At 38.8% G+C, this 27,341-nt stretch overlaps 3 protein-coding genes across 3 annotated transcripts in view; 2 read left to right on the forward strand and 1 right to left on the reverse strand.

The window, feature by feature from the left end:
- Window positions 1-27,341, reverse strand: part of LOC117222450 (discs large 1) — a 496,085-nt gene that overhangs the window by 75,466 nt on the left and 393,278 nt on the right. The window lies entirely within an intron of this gene.
- On the forward strand, window positions 16,922-21,072 carry LOC117223955 (very long chain fatty acid elongase 1). Its single transcript, XM_076522029.1, has 4 exons — window positions 16,922-17,135; window positions 18,383-18,654; window positions 19,162-19,464; window positions 20,292-21,072. Exons 1-4 carry the CDS (start codon window positions 17,090-17,092, stop codon window positions 20,457-20,459), a joined length of 789 nt encoding a protein of 262 aa, XP_076378144.1. The 5' UTR covers window positions 16,922-17,089; the 3' UTR covers window positions 20,460-21,072.
- LOC117222472 (very long chain fatty acid elongase 4-like) lies at window positions 23,096-25,940 on the forward strand. Its single transcript, XM_033474188.2, has 4 exons — window positions 23,096-23,299; window positions 24,172-24,443; window positions 25,325-25,627; window positions 25,710-25,940. Exons 1-4 carry the CDS (start codon window positions 23,254-23,256, stop codon window positions 25,875-25,877), a joined length of 789 nt encoding a protein of 262 aa, XP_033330079.2. The 5' UTR covers window positions 23,096-23,253; the 3' UTR covers window positions 25,878-25,940.

Consider the following 27,341-nt stretch of genomic DNA (forward strand, 5'->3'; position numbering starts at 1 on the left):
AGTTCGTTTGGAAACAATTTATTAGGTTGTTCGGAAAGTTCTTTTCATACTTTACCGAGTTCGTTTCGTTGAATTCGTATAAAATAATATTCAATACGAACTTTCTGAACAGCCTACAGCAGTCTAAAATAGACTGTGCGACAAACGCCATGCGTATCATTAGTTTAACCAATTTTTAACTAGAACTACGGAATCGTATTTTGTAAAATCTGAAATATAAGAAGCCATAAAAAAAAATGTAATTTTAATATTTCGTGATCGAAAAGAGCGCCCAAAAATTTAGCAGTAACACCGACAATGAGAAATATATTAGGTCATTATATTATATTATATTATATAACTATATTATATAACTATATTATTATATAACTAATAACATATCATATTATTATTATTATTATATTAGGCTATATTATATATAGGTCAGTGTAACGTCTCTATCTGATTAATCTTGAAATTGGAAGAATATCCTTGTTTCTTCGATCCCAAGTATAATTCCGCACATATCACGAAGCAAATCTCACTGTTCGAGCAGATATAAGTTACAATTAATCATAAAAATATTAGAGAAACGTGAAACCACTCCGAAATATCATTACGACCGTAGGAAAGTTAAACATACTCGTCAGAAATGAATTATAATTCATCCTTCCTCGAATATCTTTCACCCCGGCATTGCATATATTTGGCCTCCCGGTTTTCGCGTTTCCCTTTCGCCGGAATCTTTCCATTTTCTCTCGGTCCCCTCGGTCTTCCTTTATCTACATTTTTGTTCGTTCGCCTCTTGTTTACACTGTTCACAGTTTTCCCGCCGTCTAGTCGCGTCGTCTCCATTCCCACTCCATTTCAGTATTCAAAACCCACCCGCCGTCCTCCGTTCTATTTTTCGTTGTTTATATCTGGGCCAGTGGAATTGACAGTCTGACGCAAACCTCTCGGATCAATCGGCCATGTAATTCTTTAGGCTTTCTCGGTCAACATTATCACCAGAGTGGCAAACCGAAACTACTTTTGCAATAACCTAATAATTTTTTAATAAAGCATTGTGACATTATTCTCTTTCTTCCGCTCATGGAATATGCTAAAAGGATTACTTTAAAGTGCAGTAATCTCGCGAAAAAATTCGCAGCCATCTTTCTTTCTTCTTAATTAAAGGGAGAAGATCGAACTTCATTCGGCTCTGAACGGCATCTCCGAAAAAAGATTCACGAAGTCCGCGCATTTCGTCAAACTTGGCAATTTTCGATGTGACAAACGTGGCGCCACATTTAAAGGGTTACAGTGGTGAAGATGGGTCAAACTTAAAATCGGGACACGTTATCTTAAAGTAGAGGTTTCGTGCATCGATTTGGAAAAAGAGTCATCGTCCTACGATGAGTTTCCGCGGAGTTATCGTCGGTCAAAGTTCACCAATTTCTTATCCAAAATTTTCCTACGCTATGCTTTTTTAGCAATGCATATGAAACGTGGAGATAAGCTACGCTTATACATTTATGAAACGGGGGTCCCAAGTGATCCAACGTTCGACGTCCTCTGGCACACGCTAGAAAGATCTCTGTAAAACCGAATTTTGTTCTGTGCGAGATTTCGGTGCACGTTCTCGGCGCGTCTCGTCCGCAAATAGTTAAATCGTGAGTTCGGTTACCCAGAACACGAAGAACCACGGCGGAAAAAGCGTTGGTGAATTAAAAACAGATAGTCGATTTTCTCTGGTCCTGTCGGCTTTCTACGTGGAATCGTTTGTTCCACTTCTTCGTTATCTTCGACAACCGGAGCCATGGGATTACCAGCGGCGATCGGTATCGTTTTCCAGGACTCGGTTTTTAAATCAATTGCGCTTTGCAGTCGTTTCATCTCCGACTTCTGACTGATTCGATACGACTTTTATTTCATATTAACACGCGTGTATTACACGGAAAGATTCCCCTATTTTTTTTTAGACATAATCGAATTAAATTGAAGAATTATTACTAAAAGACTGGGATCTTTTACGCAGAATAAGGAAACAAAATAATAAATAAAATAAAAGGAAATAAAATATCTTTAATACTAGGTTTGCGGAAGCCGTCGAAATGACGGATCACTAATTTTCTAGTTTCCGATTATTCAGATTGTAAGGATACATATTGATGACCTAGTTATTCAATATATGTGTTACTTGCGTCAAGTATTACATCAACAATCGTTAAAAATTGAAACAAATGCCTTATTGTTACTTTGAGGAACTAATTACAAAACAGATGCTTTTAGTGGTAAATCTAGAGTTAATAATTTTCATGCCATTAATATTTTAAATTCCGTCTGCTCATATTTTGCATAAATGCAAGAAATCCGCAGCCTGATTACTATTAATAATTAAGCTGACCAAAATTAAGTTGACAAAGAAACACAGGATACAAAATCAATGAAAATGGACGAATGTCAAGTCGGCTTGAAAGACAACAAATACCTTTGCTGTAGGTAACTTTGGATCGTCGAATGAAGGCTGCTTACGCCTAACTGATTAACACGTTCCGTGCCACGTGTACCATCGATGGTACACGCTTGCATGTTTACTTAGTGAACTGAACAAATTGTTTACAAGAAATTTAGAACCGAAGAATCAATTTCCACCGCAAGAATGGGCGTTGATAAGTTTTTGTTACGTTGTTATGTGTACGAGAATTAATAATTGCACGTAATACATCAAGTTTTAGTAAAATATCAAAGTGTGAAGATTCGAGTAAAAAAAGCTCGGCACGGAACGTGTTAAACAGCCCATCACTCGCCGCGCCGAGCATGACGAATAATCCTAACGACCTTTAGAATTGATAATCCGCCGGTGAACGTTTGCGTTCGAAATGTTTGAAAGGTCGTGTGCAGCGCGAATTTATTTCCGTTCGCCGGCGGTCTTGGCATTCTATCGGTTTTTCTCGACGCGTTACATTTGAATCGACACCATCTTCCGCGTCAGTTGTTTTTACAATCGGCCCGATACCGTCGATGAAACGGCGTGCATGTACATCGAAGCGTCTCGCGGAACGCGCAAACATTAAACGCCGGCGAAAAGCAACCTCTAATTTCACTCCACTGAATCGTTCCGCGAAACGGGCGAAACTGTTCCACCGGCGCAAAAAGAACAGAGGGAATATAGTAAAAGCTCAGAATTCACGGAGTCTAATTTGCAGTTACGGTTTGGTGCCATTTGCGGTCGCTGTTACATTTTTTTCCCCGGGCGCGCGGAGTGCCGGCAGCAAAAATCTTCTGTCGAGCCAACTGAACTCCGGCTTCCGTGCGGTGTACGAGGACGGAGCCCTGATTTTATGCCATAACCTTCGGTAAATAATGATATCCAAATACCGGCAGAAATTACAGAGTCCTATTCGTAATTCTTTAATATTCCAGATAGTTCCAAGATGGTTCTCATTAGACCACGGAACTTTGTGCGATTTTCTATCTGGACGGCTCGTTTCCCGATACTAGACCTATTGTCACCGTCAAAATGTCCGGTCCAACATATGTGTTTTCTGTAAAACTATAGAATTGTTAAAATTGTTGAAACTATAGAGAATCTTTTGGTGAAAACGGTTGAATAATTTTCTGATTTCCTTTTATTTGCATTTTATCAAAGTATATGCCGTCAAAAATATGTCTCCGACAGGATTTGTTCGAATTCGTGTTATATGCGAAGTTATGAACCCAAATTGACAGATAAATCGTAAGTGCACACATTTCCAAGTAACTGATAAGTGGACTCCAGATTTTACTCATTTATACCAGAAATGAGTAGCTGAAGATTGTGAAGATATGAGAACAATTTTATAATATTTTTAACTATGTTCAATTTGTCAATATTACTATAAAGGGAACAATTTATTTTCATTTAATTACTGTTTCCTGCTATCGTCTTTGAAAATAGTTATTTTGCATAAAGGTCCGCAATCTACTGATACGTAAAACATTAAACGCGTTTTTAAACTCGTGTCCGGAGTTCTACATCACCGATTCATTTCAAATTTGCACAGGATTTTCAGCAAACATGCTGTTGTCGCATGAGCCACGGTTTTTAAAAATCTTTTCCTTTCACATTTTTTTCAGTATGTTTTAGATTTAAAAAATCGGAGGAATCAGTATTTAAACTTCAAAAAAAGCGCCGTCATTTCTTTAATTATCGAATTTTTTCATTTATGCAAGTTCACGCTATACTCTTATTTACACTAATCACGGTGCCACTTTGTTTGTTTCAGATTAATGAAACTTTTACTACAGATTTTTACAACAATACTTCTGTTTAGATAAACATAGCTCGTGTAACTTTTATTATTTCTCTTTAAAAGACAAAAAATTTACGTATACACAAAGGGCCTTATGGTTTCTTCAAAAGTAATCAATTCCGAAAAAAGCCGAAGAATTGCATTCTGGACGTTGTAATAAAAAGAGCAAGATTCTTAAATAAATTTAAACTTATTATTCTCATAGAGCAATACATATCAGACATCTTTAGTGTTCGGTAGATTTAGTGCTAAACATACAATTGGAAGAAAATTAAAAATCTAAAATTATAGAAGATTTATCGGCGCGCAATTGAACCAAAAATGCAAGTCATTTTTGCAAATATACATCCTGTTGAACTATATTAATATGCAAAAGATCCGCAGTGAATTAGTAAGTATGATCGACTGTACATCTGTATGAAACAAAGGAACTTTGCACAATGGCACATGTGATTAGTTAACAATATTCTAGCATGTTTAGGATGCAGAAATTCTACGACACTTCCTCACGCATAAACTGTGAAATAATTAGAGCCATGCACGCTGATGACTTTAACTCCGTTTCGAGAACGAATGTCGTCGTACGAATGACATGTGTTTTATCGCAAAAGCAGAAAATATATAATATTATTCTATACATAAAAAAAGATCAGGACGCATTGTTCATTTTCCTCATCGTTTCAGATTTTCATACATAATTTAGTTCTCCGCGTAATATCTTTATCCTACTTTGAAAAATCCACGTCCGCGAAGGATTAACTATGAATGTCTACCGATTATCTGCTTTTTTTCGCGAATTTTTCAACTTCTCCATCCGGCTATTTGGTTCGATAACACAATGTGGGAACGCTGGCACACGTCCTTAATTTGGGAAACCAACCCGCAATGCTCTAATCCAACTCTGTCGTTCAGGTGGGTTTAGGATACCCCAATTGCTATGGTCGAAACGCAAAACCAGTGTATTTGTCACCGTCCGCATGCAAATTTCAAAAGCACCGCCAGGAATTCTACACGCTTGCCCGCCGATGACGCTTGCTGCGTGAACGAAATCGTTCAAAAAATATTTCCAACAGAATAAACCGTAACCGAAGCAATAAACTAATATGAAAGGTTCGATCGTATCGCGGACGCGTCGTTAAAATCGTATAAATCACCAGAGGATCGAATTTTTATTTATTTCATACACATAGAAAGAATACAGTAATTTCTCTCTAATTTGCGCTCAGATTGCGTACAAAAATGGGGAATTTGGAAAGAGGAGACACGATTAGTGGAGTCTTGCGTCTCGTTTTTATAGTTGTTGAAAATCGTGGATACTATTCAATTGCAACAGAATGGATTAATAACGTAATGCTAATATTAAATAAAAATCTGACAAATATCCTTTGGAAGTTACAATGAAATGAAAATATAAATTCTTAACATAATTGAAATTATTAGGATTTACAAACTGTTTGAATTCCATTTTAATATTGTTTATTCTCTAATAATTCATTATAACTGTAATGGCACAATTTCAGACACGGAAGAAGGCAAAAGAATGTGTAGATATGATAATAACTCTTTGCTTAACAATTGAAGGTTTGTATAGCTTTTAAACACTTAAAGACAAAATTATTATAGTGCGACAAGTAGTTAACATATAAATTGCGATTGCGCACAAAAATGGAGAATTTGGGAAGAGGAGACACGATTAGTGGAGTCTTGCGTCTCGTTTTTATAGTTGTTGAAAATCGTGGATACTATTCAATTGCAACAGAATGGTTTAATAACGTAATGCTAATATTAAATAAAAATCTGACAAATATCCTTTGGAAGTTACAATGAAATGAAAATATAAATTCTTAACATAATTGAAATTATTAGGATTTACAAACTGTTCGAATTCCATTTTAACATTGTTTATTCTCTAATAATTCATTATAACTGTAATGGCACAATTTCAGACACGGAAGAAGGCAAAAGAATGTGTAGATATGATAATAACTCTTTGCTTAACAATTGAAGGTTTGTATAGCTTTTAAACACTTAAAGACAAAATTATTATAGTGCGACAAGGAGTTAACATATAAATTGCGATTGCGCACAAAAATGGAGAATTTGGGAAGAGGAGACAAGATTAGTCGAGTCTTGCGTCTCGTTTTTATAGTTGTTGAAAATCGGTAACTGTGGATAGTATTCAATTGTAACAGAACGGATTAATAACGTAATGCTAATATTAAATAAAAATCTGACAAATATCCTTTGTAAGTTACAATGAAATGAAAATATAAATTCTTAACATAATTGAAATTATTAGGATTTACAAACTGTTCGAATTCCATTTTAACATTGTTTATTCTCTAATAATTCATTATAACTGTAATGGCACAATTTCAGACACGGAAGAAGGCAAAAGAATGTGTAGATATGATAATAACTCTTTGCTTAACAATTGAAGGTTTGTATAGCTTTTAAACACTTAAAGACAAAATTATTATAGGGCGACAAGGAGTTAACATATAAATTGCGATTGCGCACAAAAATGGAGAATTTGGGAAGAGGAGACACGATTACTCGAGCCTTGCGTCTCGTTTTTATAGTTGTTGAAAATCAGTAAATATAAAAACGATCCGCGAGGCTCGAATATCCTCTACCAATATTGTTCATTTTTGCGCGCAATCTGAACGCGAATTAGGGACAAATTATTGTATAATAAAAGTACGTGAAAAAACAGCGTTTTCGATCTAATGGGCTCGCACTTCGATAGTGCACGAAATTACAGATAAAAACAGCAGAGACACGACTCGCTGGGGCAAAGGGCAAACAATGGACTAAGTAGATTCGCGTGTTATACTGTGTTATGTCACGCGTCTTTTTAGTACGCGCTGTTTCCCGAAAGAAACGACTCGAGGTACACCGACCGTCACAATAGCTGTCTACCCTACTCCTGTTACCAGCATGTTATGAGACCGGAGCGATTGTGATGGGGTGGCCGGCTATTATGACCATTAGGGTGCCACGGTGCCCTCTCTCTTAAAAAATCGCCATGATAAATATTTTCCTGCGCGAATTCCCCTGACAAATTCGATCGCGTTTTACCGCGCACAATGTTTGAAAAATACAATCCCGGCAGGGTGCCGACCACTTGACGCCCGTCGAATTACATGCAAAATATTTTCTGCGTTTTCACAATTGAACGAGATATTTTACAGGAACAATCGGGCCGAGCGCATTGTCCCTTCCAGAAACAACAAGACCTGCACCTATCGAAATATTTCACGATTTTTATTCAAAAATGCAAATCATCCAACGGCTCAAAAAAGCTTTAAAACATGACGATACCGCATCGATACTTTTCGATCCTTTTCATTTTCCTACTGTTTTTATATTTTATTATTTAATCCGTAAGATTCAGAACCACGTGATGAGAAATTCAAAAATTGTTTTTATTTGATGCAGTCTTGCTAAAGCAATATACAGTAGCCATCCCAATTTTCGAAAGCACATTTTTGAAGGCACAAAGGTTCTAGCGTCGAAGGTCGTTGAATCCATCTCGATGTGCACCTCGATGCTGCGTTATAAAAAATAGTGGTTAACCTGGTGATCTTCAATGTTTGAAAAAGATTGACCTTGAAAGGAAAAACAGAACACGAGTCGTAATATTCTTAGTTACGAGCAAGACAAAGTTCTCCCGACACATTTTTTGACATCAGCAAAAATAACGAGCATACGTCAATGAGCAGGATAAGCTAAACACCCTACACACACACATATATATATATATATATATATATATATATATATATATAAATTATATTATATTATTATATTATAATAATATAATATAATAATTATATTATATATATATATATAAATTATATTATATATATATATATATATATATATATATATATAGGCAAGAAACTAATTGAAACCGACAATGGAACTAGATCAAACCTTCTTTCAAGACCCCCAAAAAAGCACGGTTTCAAGAAAAAAAAAGAACACCTTGTCCGTAACCAAACCGAATGCCGGTAGAAACAAGTACATGCTACGAACAAAAATATTGGTTCCCCGAACAATATAAACGAAATTCGTTGAATGTTCGTCGGAACACTGACTACTCTATCATCCAAAAACTCGTTCAGCCGTATGTTTTTCTCTACGGTGATGCGGGGAATTCAATAGCACAATTCGATAGAAGTCGGCCCTCTGAAGAACGAGCCCCGATTCGCGTTCCGCGAAGCTCCTACAGCAAAGCGGCAAAACAGTGAAATCGGTGGCGCAACTACTTTCGCGACAGCGAACGAAACTTCCGAATACAGGAGCTACGCTGCTTCCGCCATCGATTCGAGCCCGGATCCGTCGGCTCGCGAATAAACCGTCGGCCGCGTTCAGCCGACGCATTCCCGGCTCGCGAGTTCGCGGAAAAATTAAAACCAAAAACCGGAAAGATATACCGACGGCAATTCCGTCCGTCCGTGGGTGTTCCGCGAGCAGGCGCGCGGCAAAGAAACGCTAGAATCCAGGGTTTTTTTTTTTTTTTAAACAAGAACCGCAAATACAACGCGGCGGAACGAGAAATATTGAACGTTGATCGTTGCGCGAGAATTACGAGCGTGTACTGGCCGCGGATGTAAAAAGCCGCTCGACGGAATTGCGGAATGTTATTTCGACTCCCGGCGATCGTTTAAAATCTCATGGCTCGAACGGGGCGAACGTATACAGGGTGTGCCGATTCCGCGTGCAAAAGTGAGTCGGGAATGTTGAGCGGGAAGCCTTCGAGCGAGTCGGGTGTCGTTTTCCAGAAAATCTACTTTGAAGTTCCATCGGGTACACGTGCACAGACAAGATAGGGAGATTGTTTGAACGGATTTCTTCGAGCACTGTGTTCCTATTTGGACGAAATCTAGTTTGCAGCATTATTGAACGGCCGACGACTGCGACACGGTGCAACACAACCATAGTCTGCTAACGTTCGTTTCGTTTTTTCTATTACTTGTTGATCCGGACCACGGTGATCAGGAAATCGCTGTGCGCACGATGCAGACAGAAGCTCAAGAATCGCGTTCGCGTGTTCAAAATTATCGTAACGCACTATTGCAATAGCGTAACAACATAATGAATGCGGCAGCTATTGATCAGTTAGCTGTTTTTAACGAGTATGCTCGTCCAGAAGGAATTGCAATATCTTGTGTTATAACGAGTATACTCGTCATGCGTAGAAAGTAGTAGAAATTTGCTGTTCAAATTGTAATTTTCGTGGAAACTAAGATACATTCGTAAATGTATTTTCGCGAGGACGCAATGAAACGGACGATTAAAAAGATGTGAATAATTCTTACGAAAAAACTGTTAAAAAAACTGTTCTCTCCTTTGCAACATACTTCGCGCTTCTCAAAAATGTCTCAACAGCCAACTGGTTAATAACATAAAGTGACAGGAGATCAATGATAACATCGTTTGCAAATAGTATATTTGCTGTTTAAAAAATCTATTTCTCCCCTGCTTTTTATACCGTTTCGCGAGACCGGCAACGAACGAATCAGCGCGCTTGTACGGAAGTATAGATTTTGTTATGCGAGGAGGACAGACCTCATAGCGAATTTGTATACCGTTGTAATAAAACAATTCACGTTTTATAAATATTCCATAAAAATGCGAAGTAAGAGAATTTTGATCGAAAGGCCGGTTTCAATCGATGCGAATTTTCTCGAAAACGAAGCCTTCCATCGCAAATATCCATTTCCGACTTATTCTCGCACGAGGAATCGCGTCGAACGAACCGTTCAGCAGGTGCCACAACTTTCGTTACACCGTGTACATAAAATGGCGCGCACGCGTCCAGGCAGCCGGCGCGCCGGCGGATCGTGATACGCGCCATTTAGAGTGGCAACGGAGGCAAAATAGTAGAAAATGGGGTCGGTTGCGCGTGACAGAAGGACGACGCGTGGAAGAAACGTCGGAATTCCGGCCGGCCAGCGATTCGACTGCGATCCGTTGTCGGATTACCGCATTGTTCGCCGACGCGCGAAATAATTTCGTACGGTTAATAGGAAATAAATCTCCAGCGCCGATCTTCACCCCTCGCCGGGCGCCCGGCTCGAGCGCAACGAAAACTCGGATCGAATACAGGTTAAACAAGCCCGAAGTTGTTCCAATAGTTGAACGCGTTCAGAAGCTTTCGAGAATAATGCCGGCCGGATGGCGGCTGCGCGTATTTGCAGCCGACAATTTGCCGTCCGCCGGTTCCACCGCGAGCGCGCGGCAGCGAGCCGATTTCCGCGAGGCGAAATTTTTAACGCGATTACCTTCTCCGGCAGGATGTTACGGACATTCAACGTGCGGCTCGCCTCCTATTCATCCCCGTTCCTGCTGCGCCCCTCGGTTTACGATAGGAACGTGACTTCCTCGCCGTTTTTCGGATTACCGGCCCCGTGCGTACGTTTAGTTTGATAACTTGCCTCCCGCCCGCGCTTAACCGAACCCTGAATTTTAATTGGGAACACGGAACTTTGGGATTTCTCGTCTCTTCGCGAGCCCTCGACGATTCGTGACTTTCCGGTTCGGCTCGATTTCGACAACAGTTGAAAAAGATACTCGGTAGCTTCGCGTCCATCCCCTTAGGCACACAGTATTCTAAAATGCCGAAAGAATAGTTAGTATTGTAAACACTTGGAGGAGTACGTCGAAAAATACCGTATTCCACGGCATCGGAGGTCGCTGATCACTGGACTGTCGATTTTATTCGATTTTTCAAGAAACAGAGAAACAAAATTCTAAAGACGTGAGAAGAATTCGAGGATATTTTTATATTATGTTCAGCTGATTAAAATTGTTAAAGGAGGAAAAGCATTTTCATCTGACTTACGCTTCTTAGAATCAAGAATTTTTATCGTTTCATTAAGCGTTCATGTAAACAATTTCAGTCTTATTTAGAAAATTAATCTTATTAAAAATTCCACTGAGTAAGTTGAAAGTTGTCTGGAAATAGCAGATCCATGGATGTGACGATAGAAAATAAGAAAACAAACGCCACGTTAATAGAAATAAAATGAGAACATTTTCTAGTGCATTTTATGCAATCTCTTATGCGTTCTCTAAATACTATATTCCCTGAAGAATTGTTAATAAAATTAAAATTTGTGATTTGTATGTTCCACAGAATCCAAGGACATTATCTTGTTATTTCATTGCGTTCCGTATATCATGTTTTATATCGGTACCTTTCGTATGTCAATCAGTTTCCGTATGTTTACGTGGGTGCATGCTGAATAAACCGTGAAAATTTCAAATCGATATCAATATTTTTTTACTGATCCAACTGGATTTTGTTTGTATGTGAATATTCGCGCGTTTGCTGCGTGAACTTTGCAAACGTCCAATAATCTTGACGCTATTACACCACTCTACCGTTCCATTTGTCTGACCACTGGTCGTCCCTATTCTACTTGTCCGACAATAGATTGTTACATAGCGTTTCCATTCAACTCGTGTTGGCATAAATTATCCTTATTTCGTTTGTTCAAACGTGTATCGTCTGTTTTGCTTGTCTGGCCACACGCTGTTCCTATTCTACTGGACTCGCTAAAGGACATACCTATTCTACTTGTCTGGTCACGGGTTGTTCCTGATTTAACAGCTTGTCACAGGACGGTTCTAGTCGCCTGACCACAATAATCCTTCTTCTTCTCAATGACTATTTCTGTTCTACGTTCCAGATTGTTTACATGAACGCTTAATGAAACAATAAAAATTGTGTATCTTGATTCTAAGAAACATAAGTCGGACGAAAATGACTTTCCTCCTTTAATAATTTTAATAAGCTGTACATAATATATTAATTTTATTTATATTCTATTATTATATTAATATTATTATTAATATTGTTATATTAATTTTATTTAATATATTAATTATATTTATACAGTAAAAATATCCTCAAATTCTTCATATTTATAGTATTAGCCATCCTTTCGGCATTTAAGAATACTGTGTGTCTAAGGGATAGACGCGAAGCGACCAAGTATCGTATACAATAAAAAATTATTCGAATAAGACAATCGACTAAAAGGAAATAATTCGAGTAAAATATATTTGATAAATTTATTCGAAATTTATTCGAAACAATCTGAATAATGCCCAATTATGTTGTGGTTAAGCGCACTTGTTCATTTTGTTCGCTGTATACATAATTAACAATACTATGTGTATACAAAATAAACTTGTAAACAAAGTATACTATATGTATACAAAATAAACCTACCGCGGTCAGAGTGACCGCTTTCTTATTTTGTAATTCTGCAAAGTTCCGAGACTCTTCACTGGAAAACGCTTGAATAAGTTATATTATTGGAGCAAATTTCATAATAACAACTTTACAAATTCTAAGTAAATTCGGTCTTCTCACTTTTGTGAAGCAGCACATGCCAGTTAGTATTACTGCTTGGTAGGTTTAGTGTTAAATACGAAGAAATGAATAATAAAATAAAAATTAATAAAATAAAATAAAATAAATAATTTAAAAGAAAAACCCTACCAGAGGGCCCCGTTGCCAGCGGAGTTACCACTTCACTCTTGGCAGCTTGCGTCGACTAAACTACGTCGATTAGCGACGCTTAATACATCCCTCAGCCAACTTTCCCGCTTCGAAAACGCCAGGCCGTCTTTTCAAACTCTCCGGTTTTTCAGCGACCATCCTGAACAAAATAAATCTCCGTTTGTTGCAAAAAACAGTCGAAAGAAACGGCCGGCCGATCCGAACACGTTCCAAGGGCCGTTTGCGTTTCACCAATTAAATCCCGTACAGAGGAATCCGGAAAGAAGTAATTGCTGGCAGCCGTCCCGAAATATTCACAGAGTACAGAAGCGGGAAGGAGCCCCCGACGTTCCCGGAGAACATCGGATCGCCGTCGAACAAAACGAACTGAATTTCCGAACTGCGGAGCCGGACTGCCAGCCGCTATAATGATCGCGCAGACATGCGAGGCCTCGATCCCACGGCACAACCTCTTTTCCCTATACAGCCTTGCCACGCTCGATCCACTCCATTTTCGTTCTCATTTTTCCTCGGTGACTTCCTACGCGCCATGTCGCCGTCTGCGCAGTTCGGGCTGTCTCGACGCAGTAAATCAAAAGACAATCGAAAGGAAAATCCGATCAGACTTGCCGGCGAGGAATGCGGGGCACGGGGCGACGGAGGGAACGGGAGAGATCGAGAGAGAGAGAGAGAGAGAGAGAGAGAGAGTGGAGATTGAGAGAGGAGAGGCAGAATGGGTGGGTGGAAGAGAAAACGATCGGCCGGGACCGCCGACAGAAATGAAGTGTCAACAACAGCAAACGAAACCACCCTCTGTTTTCGTTGGTGTCGATACATCGTGTCCGTTTCCCCCGGCCCGGTGTAAATTACGTTCCGACTCGGTGTTTTCGCCGCGAATCGAGCCACCGACTGGAGGCTTCCCGGACGTAGACGCGCGGTGGGTAATAAAATAAATTGCAGCACTTAGCGAGAGGCTCCGGGGGAGGGCAGGCAACGTCCTCTCTCGTCCTCTCCTCTCTCTGCTACCACGCCGCACCGTTCTTCCTGTGCCGCAGCAGGGCCCCGTTGCCAGCGGAGTTACCACTTTACTCCTGGCAGCTTGCGTCGACTAAACTACGTCGATTAGCGACGCTTAATACATCCCTCAGCCAACTTGCCCGCTTCGAAAACGCCAGGCCGTCTTGCCTTGCTCGATCGCTACTTCGTGAGCCAGAACTTCGACTTCAGGAACGGTTGTCTTCCGGGATAGCCACGCTGGACCGCGTCCGGGAATGCTTTTTGGGAACATTGTGCCAAGCGAACTACTCAGGTTTTTGCGAAATCTTCGATAGTACGTCGATATATCAATTTAACTCTTTTAGGTACGGCTGAATTCTGCGCGAGGCTGTTTCTCTGGACGCGGCAGAGTCTGATATGTACTGTACAAAGTCTGATACTGTATATTCTGTCTGTATATCGTTAAGACTGTTGTAAATCGATGCGAAGACAAAAGTTGTGTGAAACAGTGCATATGAAGACGATTATTTGATTCAAACGATGAGCGAGTGAGCTACTAGAGTAAGCCACTATAGTGGCGCGTCGTTCAGAGAGATGACATCCGCGGAAGCCACTATAGTGGCGCGTCGTTCTGAAAGATGACATCCGCGGAAGCCACTATAGTGACGCGTCGTTCAGGAAGATGACATGCGCGAAAGCCACTATAGTGGCGCGTCGTTCAGAGAGATGACATCCGCGGACGCCACTATAGTGGCGCGTCGTTCAGGAAGATGACATCCGCGAAAGCCACTATAGTGGCGCGTCGTTCAGAGAGATGACATCCGCGGACGCCACTACAGTGGCGCGTCGTTCTGAAAGACGACATCCGCGGAAGCCACTATAGTGGCGCGTCGTTCTGAAAGATGACATCCGCGGAAGCCACTATAGTGACGCGTCGTTCAGGAAGATGACATGCGCGAAAGCCACTATAGTGGCGCGTCGTTCAGAGAGATGACATCCGCGGACGCCACTATAGTGGCGCGTCGTTCAGGAAGATGACATCCGCGAAAGCCACTATAGTGGCGCGTCGTTCAGAGAGATGACATCCGCGGACGCCACTACAGTGGCGCGTCGTTCTGAAAGACGACATCCGCGGAAGCCACTATAGTGGCGCGTCGTTCTGAAAGATGACATCCGCGGAAGCCACTATAGTGACGCGTCGTTCAGGAAGATGACATGCGCGAAAGCCACTATAGTGGCGCGTCGTTCAGAGAGATGACATCCGCGGACGCCACTATAGTGGCGCGTCGTTCAGGAAGATGACATCCGCGAAAGCCACTATAGTGGCGCGTCGTTCAGGAAGATGACATCCGCGAAAGCCACTATAGTGGCGCGTCGTTCAGAGAGATGACATCCGCGGAAGCCACTATAGTGGCGCGTCGTTCAGAGAGATGACATCCGCGGAAGCCACTATAGTGGCGCGTCGTTCTGGAAGATGACATCCGCGGAAGCGACTATAGTGGCGCATCGTTCAGAGAGAGGACATCCGCGAAAGCCACTATAGTGGCGCGTCGTTCTGAAAGATGACATCCGCGGAAGCCACTACAGTGGAGCGTCGTTCTGAAAGATGACATCCGCGGAAGCCATTATAGTGGCGCGTCGATCAGGAAGATGACATCCGTTAAAGCCACCATAGTGGCGCGTCGTTATGGAAGATGACATGAAAAGGTTAACCCGGACATCATAACTGTTACACAAGGGAGATTTGAGAAGTGCATTGGAATTAGTGCCATTCGTTTAAAGGATTTTGATTAGAAAGAACCGTTACGAATGATTAATATTGTTCTATGATGTAGTAACCATTGTATTAGTGAAAGAAATTTCATTTGTTTACGGTAAACAGTTTGGATGACTGGAATTTCTTTGGATTAATAGCGATCATTATCGTTGATCGTCGATCGATAGTTCGATTGACCGAATCGATCGATCAGTTTGGTTATTGATAACTAGACCGCGGATTTTATGTATTCCTGAGAAGGTTACTTAGGTATTATCGGAACTATTATGTTATTACATATATTATACCGGGTGTTCCATAATTACTTTAACAGCCGAAAATAGGGTGGGGGTATCTGAGGTCATTTGAAGTAATTTTTCCCTTAGCCGAAAATTAAATACGCGGCTTTGTTATTGTGAAAAGGTGAGTTATTAACGAAAAACAGTGACTAATGCTGCGTTGGAATCAGTGAGCATGTCGCAGAACGTGAACTTCCGAATTTCTTTTTTACTACGTGACAGTGATAATAGGAAAACGCTATTCATCCTTGTTTCAGAATGTCTGAGGAATATTTACTCATTTTTCGCACCCGATATAATAACTAATTTAACCGTGACAGCCGTTTTAATTTTCAGGTGTTCGTGACACCTTATGTGTATCATATGAAATTTTTAAGCAAGATCTAGAGCGAAGATTAACAAAGTACGTAAATGATATTTCTAATTTAAATAATTCCGTGTCCGAGCAGAATTCAAAGAACGATTCGCAATGCTAATTTAACACGTTGAGCACCACGTGAATTCTTAAGGAAATTGCAACAACTTCTAATAAACGACAACACAAACGCCAGAAAATACCTGGAAAAGTCTCTGCAGTGCGAAAATATTGTAAATCATGTGTACTTGCGAAGGACAACCATTTTTACGTTTACCGTGTTTCAATGAAATCCATTAAGATGCCTTAATAATATAATTCTATAATAAATAAAAATTAAGTAAATTTTTAATAAATTTTCATTACTTAAAACAATGTAAATTTTTTAGTTAAAAAAATGTCAAGGATATGAAAAAACAATTTTATTTAATCATTTCATGATCAACTATAAGCGCTGCTATCTATTGTTTATTCATGACTTCAAAATAGAAACTCCACGCGATACTTCGTAAACACAAAAACAGGAACTGCCAAGCAGTGTATTACGCAGTTTAGGCCTGCAACGAGGTAGGTTAGCAACGATTTCAGTAACAATCGATAATACAAACCACACGTTATCACATGAGAATCAAAGTCTATTACAGACAATAGGTATGTGATGCTTCATTGACTTTGTTAACACTTTGATTAGTTCAAATGAATGCACATTTTAAGAGACTGATGTGATATAGACGTCAAACGTGCCTGAAGCAATGGCAGAACAGTTCGAAAAATGTGGTAAGGAGAGTCGGTATCTTTCCTTGCACATGCCGTTGTAAATATCAGAGCATAATAGCGTATAATCTACTATCTTAGAATTAAGTAACGAGTTCGTGAAGTTGTTCGCGATAGAGCGGGAAAGTGTCCAAAATGGGAATCGCAGAGATTTACGACTTTTATTGGAACCAAAATGTTGGTGAGTAATATCGATAATTTGAAATTTGTGAGTAATATCGAAATAAAATAAAAAATGTCATCCGTAGAAAATTCGTGAGATATTGAAGTGTGGTTCATTTCGAGTTCTTTGCCCATAGTCGGTGCCCCGGATAGAAACAGAACTTTCATCATTTCTAGACAGCTTCATATCCATTGCTGTTTCGAGCAATAAGATTTCACTAAAGACCAGTTTCTCCATAATCACAGATTCATTTTAATAAACTGTTTAACCAGTCAGCTGTAGCGCCTCCATTTCATACGCGTCAAACACAGAGTAAGTGTTGCTGTTAAAATATTGAATCAAAAAGACGGTTTTATTTTGTAAAGTTAAAAATTGTATTACCAATATTTACTTATTCGCTAAACATTAACATATACTACATACATAATAAACGTAATGAAAACGAAATGGTGACGTGGAAACGAAATCATCCAAGAGAATTTATCAATTAAGTATTTCTATATCACAAAAACGACTCGATGTGGTTTAAAAGATTTATTTTCTGATTTACTTTAAAGTGGATTTGCAGAGGGGGAATATCAACGTTCAGAACTTCCAAAAATAAATCGTGCGAACGTTACCGTATATTTGATGCGTCGGGTGAATCTTTTACGGCTATGTCTTTAACAATAAAGAAAAAAGTGAAATATATATAATTAATTGATCCTTCGAGTAAAAGAAGATATTTGATAATGATTTTCGTTACGTTACATAAACTATCTTCATGTCGCTCATTACATAACTGTCGTTGAGATGATTGTTAACTGTTTGGAACAGTAATATAATGAACGAAGACTACGTTTACACATATTTATATATTTAAAGAATAAATAAATCATTCAACCTCAGTAATAAACGAAAAGTAATACGGAAAAATTACAGGTTCGCCTGAAAACTAATGAATTCTCATGGCAGAAGAAACCGTTACCTGTGATTCGTATACCTTTTTTAAAAGGAATTTTTTTTTCATTTCGGAGTTTCGTACATTATGCTCTCACTATTTGTTAATACGAAACTAATTCTTTTGTTGTGAAAATCGAAAGTTTATAAAATGGAATTTGTCGCCGCAGTGCGTCGCTCTAACGAAATCCAATATCGACGAGAAAAGTTTATTAGACGACGAAGGAACATCGTTTATTTTCCGCTGTACAATTCCTTTAATATATCTATTAATATATATATATTAATATCCTTTAATCGGCAACTTGAATTGTTTTTGATTTCAGATCCGAGGAACATCGTTTTGCCGTTAATGGCATCGCCCATTCTCATCCCGACTATCCTCGCCTCGTATCTATACTTCGTCTTGAAATGCGGGCCGAGGTACATGAAAGACAAAAAGCCGTACGATCTGAAGACTTTCGTGAAATACTACAACATTTTCCAAATAGTCAGCAATGCCTTGATAGTGCAACAATTTTTATCAGCAGGAGTACTGACAGAATTCTCAGTGATCTGCACGTTACCGAATTATACGTTTGATCCCAAGCATGTAAAGGTATTTAAAGACCATCTTTTACTGTGTAGATGTCAACATGACACTAGATACTCGAAAATTAATCGATGCCAATCCATCTAATTTATAAGTTGTTTCATGTAAACGAAGCCGTACATAATTTTCGCCGAACAAAATCACGAGCAAATGCACTGTAAAATTTAATTCCATCGATCCGCAGCAATCTACACGAACTGTTTGTACGTGTTCGTAATTCTTAATTATTACGATAAAAAACGTAATTTCTCGTGCATGTATCGCAGCATTATTCATTTGCCTCAAATGAGCAAGCGAATAGTACCTCAGATTCACATTCCTCACTACTGATATAAATTCGAATCTGAAATCTAAATAAAAACATGCGGATTAGGCTATGAAAAACAACCAAAATTGTGAGGTCTAGAATACTGTATCTGTGGTACACACGCAGCTACGGTAAAGAAAACTCTACACAACATTGGTTACATAAAGTTTTATTTAGTTTTAATATAACCCTATCGTGTGTTGCAGATTGCCTACACGTTCTGGTGGACGCTACTTCTGAAGCTTATCGACTTGATCGAAACAGGCGTATTCGTGCTGAGGAAAAAGGACAGGCAGATTTCATTTCTACACATATACCACCACATATCGACGGTGATAGTTGTTTGGACTTTCGGGAGATACGTTCCAGTGGCAATGGCCTCTTTCGCGATCATAGTGAACTGCATTATTCACGTGATCATGTACACCTATTACTACTTCAGCACAATGGGAGACAAAGCGCCGAAAATTCTGAAGAAGATAAAGCCACTAATCACGATAATGCAAATGGTAAACAGAAATCGTCGATCAACGTTTCTTAATATCTTTCGCTGATAGTACACCGACAAAAACGCCTTCCATACGCTGGCTCATAAAAGTGTTCGTAAAGCTTCTAAAACACAATAACTACTTTAAAACTGTACTAACTGACTTGAATTGTTTTTAGATGATAGAGAAATTAGTCTACAACACGATGACCAAAACGGTTTTTTCTTTTAGTTTTGCTATTACCTGGAATGACAAAAAAGCTCCGTTTTTTTTAACTTTTTTATCTGAGCGTGTAACGAAAATTTAAAATATATCTTTCTTAGAACTTGGTAACCGATATGAATATATGTTGAAAATTTGATCAAAATCGGTTAACTACTATCTACAGATGCTCAAGGATTTTAACGTAATAATAAAATTACCGGAATCCACAAGAGACGCTTTTTTAATTTTCGTTATAGGCTCAAGTAAAAAAGGTAAAAAACGAAGATTTTTAATTTTTTCTTTTCATTCGAAGTAATAGCAATATTTAAGAAAAAAATATTTTACCATCACCTAATAGACTAATTCATTTATCATCTAAAAAAATTCAAATTATTTAGTGTAGTTTTGAAAGAATTATTGCGTTTTGTTACATTGTCCTTTAGAAAAAAGATCGTGTCCAAGTCAAATCAACTTTTCCAATTTTGGAGGAAAATATTATAATATTTTCTTAGAAATGGAACATTCAGACCAATTCGACTTATTCGATTTCAATTGATGAAGGCACACGAGTTTATGCAAAATTAGAATCTTTGAATCAGATACTTATCGGATATATTAACGCCTATCTATTTCTTTTATAACAGGCACAGTTCGTACTTCTCATAAGTCAAAACATCATGTCATTCCTGCCATCCTGCCCAGTAGCGAGGTTACCGGGCATCGTTTCAATAAGTAATCTTGTGATCAACTTCAAGCTGTTCTACGACTTCTACCAGGAAACTTACAAGAAAACTAATCAAAAGTCGATGTAGGACACATTAGGAAGAATATGCTTGCATAGAAATTGCAATTGAAATTGTCGACTAGCTGGAAATGATGAGACGCCAACTGTGATTACCGATATTGCACGCGATGCTATTCGCACTACGATCAAATTTAACAACTCTAAACGAATCGTAATTACTGCGATACCGGTACATGCGTTACTTTCTGCTGACATTCTAATTTATGGTTTCTCAACTGTGTATATAATTTGACTTGAGAGGTATAGTTATTTGAATAAATGGGAATATTTGCATTTAGTTTCGACCTCAAGAAATCTTGGTAAGTAAACGAAGATTCTTGCATTGTATAGATGCGCACAAGAAACCGAAGTAATAATACGGTGTTACAGAATTAGAATACAACGTTTATGAATGTTCTTGTGACATTTGTTTTGGTTGTTACCTTTTGAATAATAAAATATCCATCGCGGGTTCCCAATTAGACGGAACAAACTGTAACTAAAGACTTGTACGGCACACACACACACACACACACACACACACACACACACACACACACACACACACACACACACACACACACACACACACAAAATGTAACTGAAGAATCGAAATAAAACAGAACTCTCATTTTTCCTGACCTTTTGAACAAGATTCCTACCTTTTCAATGTTAACGTTTTCGCAGTGAATAAGGGCGAAGCGTCAAGCACCAAAACAAGGATCCCGAGATTTTCTTGGGCTCATTGGTGACTAGCGTCCGCTGTTCACAATTCAGTGTTCATTCGAATAGACAAAAAAATTATAAAATCAAGAATACTCCGAAGAGCATACGCGACCAATTTTACAATGGAAGGTGTTGATAAATTGAATCGATATGTCAAATGCTATGATGTAACGCGTAGCAGGGGGAAAAAATATTGTTATAAAATTTCCGTACATCTTTCAGACCAAGCAGTATGGAATGCTTATGGCTGGCCGAACTTCTGCATCTCCATAACCGTTTCGTTTGACAGAAAGACGGTTTTATCAAATATATTTCAGCAACTGCTAACAAAGAAAAACCGTCTAGATTATGCGCGGCATGCTGTTCACGTTGAATTAGTGGGAAGAGAATTAGAAAGAAAAGGAGATAATTTTGCCAGGACAGCGACGTATGTTTTCGTGCTTCATGTTACAACATATATGGCATAAAACGTAATTATGTGTAATTGGATGCTCCTTTTCCTCAATAAAATTTGTAAAACGTGTTTAAAAGTTTCTTCTCTGCACTCATTATCACCGACAGAATCATTTAAAACGATAAAAGAAGTTACACACGTCTTATCGGGAAGTAAAAGGGTTAATGCTTCCACTATGGAAGGGTTAAAGTATTCACATTTCATCGGAAGCAATTTTTTGCAACAGACAAAGGTTCACAACATTCAAAGATTTGTATTTTATAAATATTTTATAAAAACACAGCTTCCCTATTTTTATCGTATCATTCGTGAAAGGATAGGACACGACAACGACGTTGGCTGAAGTAAATCAAATCCCAATGTTGAGGCATTATGAAAATAAAACAAAAATTAACGTTGGACCTCAAGTACTGGATTGTGGATTTTACAAACATTACATAATTCACACTGGTAAACTTGGTCTGTTTCTCATTTTTAATGCAATTATCCAGCCTCGATCTTCTCATTGCTCGGTAGCAATCACACAATATCATAACACTCACTCTGAAATTATCCTGGATCAATGCAAAGTGCCGAGAATGTGCAATGAGATGCAAAATGTGATCTTTGTTTTTTCACGTTTTCTCGGTGAGATCAAACTGTGAAACTGTTTGATCTACGGAGGTCATAGGTCCCCGACTCAAATTTATATGACACCGAGTCTGCGTGATTCCGTATGACTCTTTCGAGTGATACGGATGATAGGTTGTTGTAGAATGGTTTTAACTCTTAGGTGACCAATTGTATTTGGTTTAAAATGAATTGAGTTGAACTGCCACTGACTGATCGATGATGGACGAATGACTAAAGACTAATTGACGGTGAACTGACTGGTGACAACTGATCTAGAGAAGAATCGGTTTCGAGTTTTTATACAGTTTCGTGGATAGAAAGCTCGAAATTCGTTGGTCAGTGACGCGATGAAAGGGGATGTAGAGTGACGTAGCACGCAGTGCCGCAGCTAGCAAGAAACCCCGGATGGGCGACCGAAGCGGTACGTGCTAGCGACCCTGTCATAAGGAAGAAGACGATGGCTCTACGAAATTGAAAGCCCAACGAACGTGACCCTCTGTTGACTGCACGTCATTCGTTGAAGGACTGTCAATTTGTCTCGCTGAGCCGAAGATTTCTCGTTAATAAAGGTTTTTTAGGGATAAAAAGAAAAGGTCATTCGTCCCGGAGAAAGTTAGACGGATGCGGCACGAAAGTTTCGTTGAAGGACGGAGCAATCTTGTTTTTGAAATGTTTCATTTGTTGGCACCAGTTACTAAGGTATTGGTATTCGACAGATTGCAAATGGAAATCAGATTCATACAGCATATTATTTGAGCTGAAAATTAATTCCGATGCAGATTCAAATAGTTTTTACTACAGCAATGGCAGTAAATGTGCGACCTTTAATAACTTTTTACGATCTCTACACTTTAAATAGCGTTCCCCGTGGCATCCAGTTCGGCACTTCGTGTTGGCGCGCGTCCGCGAACCTTCTGAAGCAGTCCATATTTTCAAATCGTTAAATTGGGAAACAATTGATATCAGACGTTGGTGAAGTGAAATTTCAGTTTGGTGAATTTGCAATGAGCGAAGAAACAAAGTAATCGAAATGGAAATCGTGGAGCTTTACCGCTACTATTGGTACGAGCATGTTGGTAAGTAATTCTAGTCGAGATTTCATCTCGATGAACAAGTGCATCAAACCGTTACTGACATTATGAAGTCTAGAGACCTGTTGTGATTCATCAGCTAGAGTCCACAAAAATCTACTCGAGGAATGTACATTTTCAGCGATGCCATTAACATGATTTTTGTTGTCATAAAGGAAAATGTTCACGAGTGAAAGATCAATCTCTACTCCGATCGATTTGAAAGTATGTAACGTTTTTAATACATCGTGAACCGAAGACATATTCTGTCATGCTCTTTGTAAAGTAATTTTAGCAAAGTAATTTTTAAATCGCAGAAATGTTTTATAATTATGTCTACATTTCATATGAAAAATGTGTCCATTAATGGAAAAATCAAATGTTTTATACGAAGAAAATGATTAAAAAAGTAATATGTTTGACATTTTTATAGAGAATAGAATGGTACAATTTAACGCAAAGGGGAAGATGTTATAATTGGAATATAATAAGAAGGAACAATTTTAATTATAATAATATTTGAACCAAATGTCCAATTTTGTTATCGAACAAACAATTGCCAAAATATCAAAGAATTGAAGTAAATATAAATAAGCGAAATTGTCAACCAAAAGTCAAATAGAAAAGTTGTAGTATTGAGATTGTCAATTCAGCGAGACTTGCCAGCGATAGTTAACCAGCTTATAACGAGTTGGGTCTCCACAAGAAAGTTAATTTGCCGAGATCGTTGGCTGAAAAGAGAGACAATGTTCGAGGAAGTTGAATAACGATGAGGGAAAGTTCCCAACGCGGTTCGCGAAGATCGTTTATCTTCTGTTTCGTAGTTCTACGATCTTATTTGATTGGTGTGTAGTAACTCTAATCGTTCGTAATTCCAGATCAGAGGACCATGAATCTGCCGTTGGTAACATCGCCCATAATCATTCCTTCGACTCTGTTGGCGTATCTAGTCATTGTTCTAAAATTGGGACCAAAGTACATGAAGAACAGGGAGCCGTATAGCTTGAAAACTTTCATCAGATACTACAACGTCTTCCAAGTTTTCATCAACGCGTACATAATTATGCAGTTGTTTAGCGCTGGTTTATTTTCCGAACCAACGAGATTCTGCTATTTACCGGACTATTCATTCGACCCTAATCCCATAAAGGTACTTGAAAACGATTACATTCGACAGCATAGTCCAACATCTGCCAAAACAGAATACAGACTCTTCGAATTTACATCTTTTTACATACACATCCAAAGAGTTAAACGATTCTGTTTATCTTACAGAGTGCTTCAAATTAACCCGTCAACGCACAATAAATGACATACAGATACAGTTCTCTATACGTATAGCTCATACAATTGATCAATATTGATAGAAATTAAAATTCATGAAAATGCAGCGGAATAACTTTCAACTGCACGGTGCGTGTCTTCGACGATCTTAAATATTTGAAATAAATGACTTTAAGAGAAAAGAAAACATGCATCACAATATTGTTAGCATTCAACGAAACAAAGTTGTCCTGATACACTTTTTTAACACGTTCAGCCCGGCGTCGGTCCCTGCGTTCCGACAGTGAACTTTCCATTTGGCCGGCGTCGGGCCTTGGGGACCGACAGTTTCGAAGTTAAAAAATAAATGTAGTAATTTTAATAAAATTTATTGAAACAATCTCAACAAAAATATGATTTGGTTTTGTATGTATTACAGGAATATCGGCGCCGGGCCCAATGTATTAAATAACGAATATGTGTATTTTAGTGTGCAGGATCTGCTATACTTTTTATTCCAGAACTGTAACTCTATTTTAAATTTGTTTGCCCACGATTCTGAAGAGAAAATTGAAGTATAGAAAATGCAATATACAGATTCGAATTTAATAATGTTCGATGCGAAACTGTTCTTTATTGATTTATTCAGTTAAAACCATCGAAATCACTGGAAAACTAAAAACTAAACCGTCTTGCAAGGGCAACACGATTTTTCAAGAACAAATGTGACAAGGAGCATTGAACATAGAAATATAATCGCTTTTGCAGATTGTACACATGTTCTGGCTGACGATGCTGGTAAAGCTCATCGACCTAGCTGAGACAGTGACGTTCGTGCTCAGGAAAAAGTACAACCAGGTTTCTTTCTTGCACCTGTACCATCATATAACGACATTGCTGCTGGCGTGGATGTTCACGAAATACTACCCGATGAAGTTGTGCGCGTTCCCGGTTGCCCTGAACTGTGCTGTTCACGTGTTCATGTACACATATTATTTCTTCAGCAGCTTCGGCGACAGAACACCGAAAATTCTGAATTCGATTAAACCGCTGATCACGATAATGCAAATGGTAAGGGGAAAATTACACCGACATATCTTTTAAATCAATCGATTCGATATTTTTCTTAAGACTTGTATGTGTGTTACAATAGGTGCAGTTTGTCTACATGATAACGCACGCCCTTGTGCCACTCGTGCGGGACTGTAATGTCAGTAGCATCCCATCGATCGTACAAATCACTAATATCTCAATCAACTTCGCACTGTTCTACAACTTCTATCGGAAGACCTATAAGACTCCGAAGAAGAAGGCGAATTAAATGAAACTAGAACCATTGGATCCTGACAAGTAATATCGCAATAAATCATAATTTATTTTTCGATTGGATCGGATATTTCTTTTACCTTGAGTTCTATTTGAATCATGTAGCATCACACGTAAAAAAAATGCATCCCGAAAACACCTGGTAGAAACTCTCGACGTTTGACAGGAAACGATTTTGTTTTGTTCTTTTTTGTAGTGTAAATTTCTATGCATTTATGGTATTTATGAAATACTAGAAGATATTTTTGAACCCCAAAATTAATTGCATCTTTAGTGTACGTTACCTGTTATGCATCTTCGAATCAGAGAAACATATTAAACCATCAAATCTAGACTAACTGGACTTTCCCATATTAAACGGAGAACAGCACATGAGCTTATCCGTTGGATCAGGTACTCTCATTAAGTTTATTCATGCCTTTCTGCATCTGTTACCATGTCGTCCTCATGGCACAAAACACCATTCACACCTGCCATCCTGTTCAGTATCGAGGCTACTGAGCATCGTTTAGATACACAATCTTCTAATCGATTTCGAGCTATTCTACGACTTGTACCAGGACACCTGCAAGAAGCCTGATCAAAAATCGAAATAGGACACATTGGGAAGAAAACGTCGAAGATATCTGCGACCGCGAACGAATGCGGACGACGAGAAGACCATGCAAATGCGAGATGTGTCTCCACGCCTAGGGTAGGGGGCGCCCATGCGACTAATTATGCACCTACGCGCAACTAGTACAATAGTGGGTCCTACTCGCGTACGACTTTGGGCAGCAGTTCGATCAGTTGGCGAGAGTGGGATTAAAAATTGCTTCGCTCTGACTGGCTGACGAGTCGCATTTGAGGCAGGATTGATTGTGGGTGGGGTGCGCAGTAAAATGGTGGGGATCCAAGCGTTTGTTTAGAGTGGCAGAGAATGGTAGAAGAATAGGACTTAGTGCTGTATTACGGGATTTCGATCGTATGGCCACCAAATCGCAAGATTCAATTCGGAACAGTTGACGTCTATCAAAGAATGCTGAATCGATCATCGATTGCGATTGAACGGGACGAAGCAGAAAATGTAGCAGAACAAACGAAATAAAACAGAAATCACATCTTCTCGGAGTTTTTGAACAAGATCCCTACCGTTTTCAATATTAACGTATCCATTTTTCATCGGAAGCAACTTTTTGCAACACAGACAGAAGTTTGCAACGTTCAAAGATTTGTATTTTATAAATATTTTATAAGAACAACACTGCTTTGTTATTTTTATCGTATCATTCGTGAAAGAATAGCGTTCCACAATGACGTCGACCGATGCTGAAGTAAAGCAAATCTGAATGTTAGGTCAGCATATAAATGAAAAAAGGTGAACATTGAACCTCAAACACTAAATTGCGAGTTTTGCGAACGATACATAATACATCCGCAGTCGTAATGTTATTCGGAACGCTTGGGAACCAAGTCATTA

Source organism: Megalopta genalis, chromosome 5 (genome assembly GCF_051020955.1).
Source record: "Megalopta genalis isolate 19385.01 chromosome 5, iyMegGena1_principal, whole genome shotgun sequence".
Taxonomy (NCBI): Eukaryota; Metazoa; Arthropoda; class Insecta; order Hymenoptera; family Halictidae; genus Megalopta; species Megalopta genalis.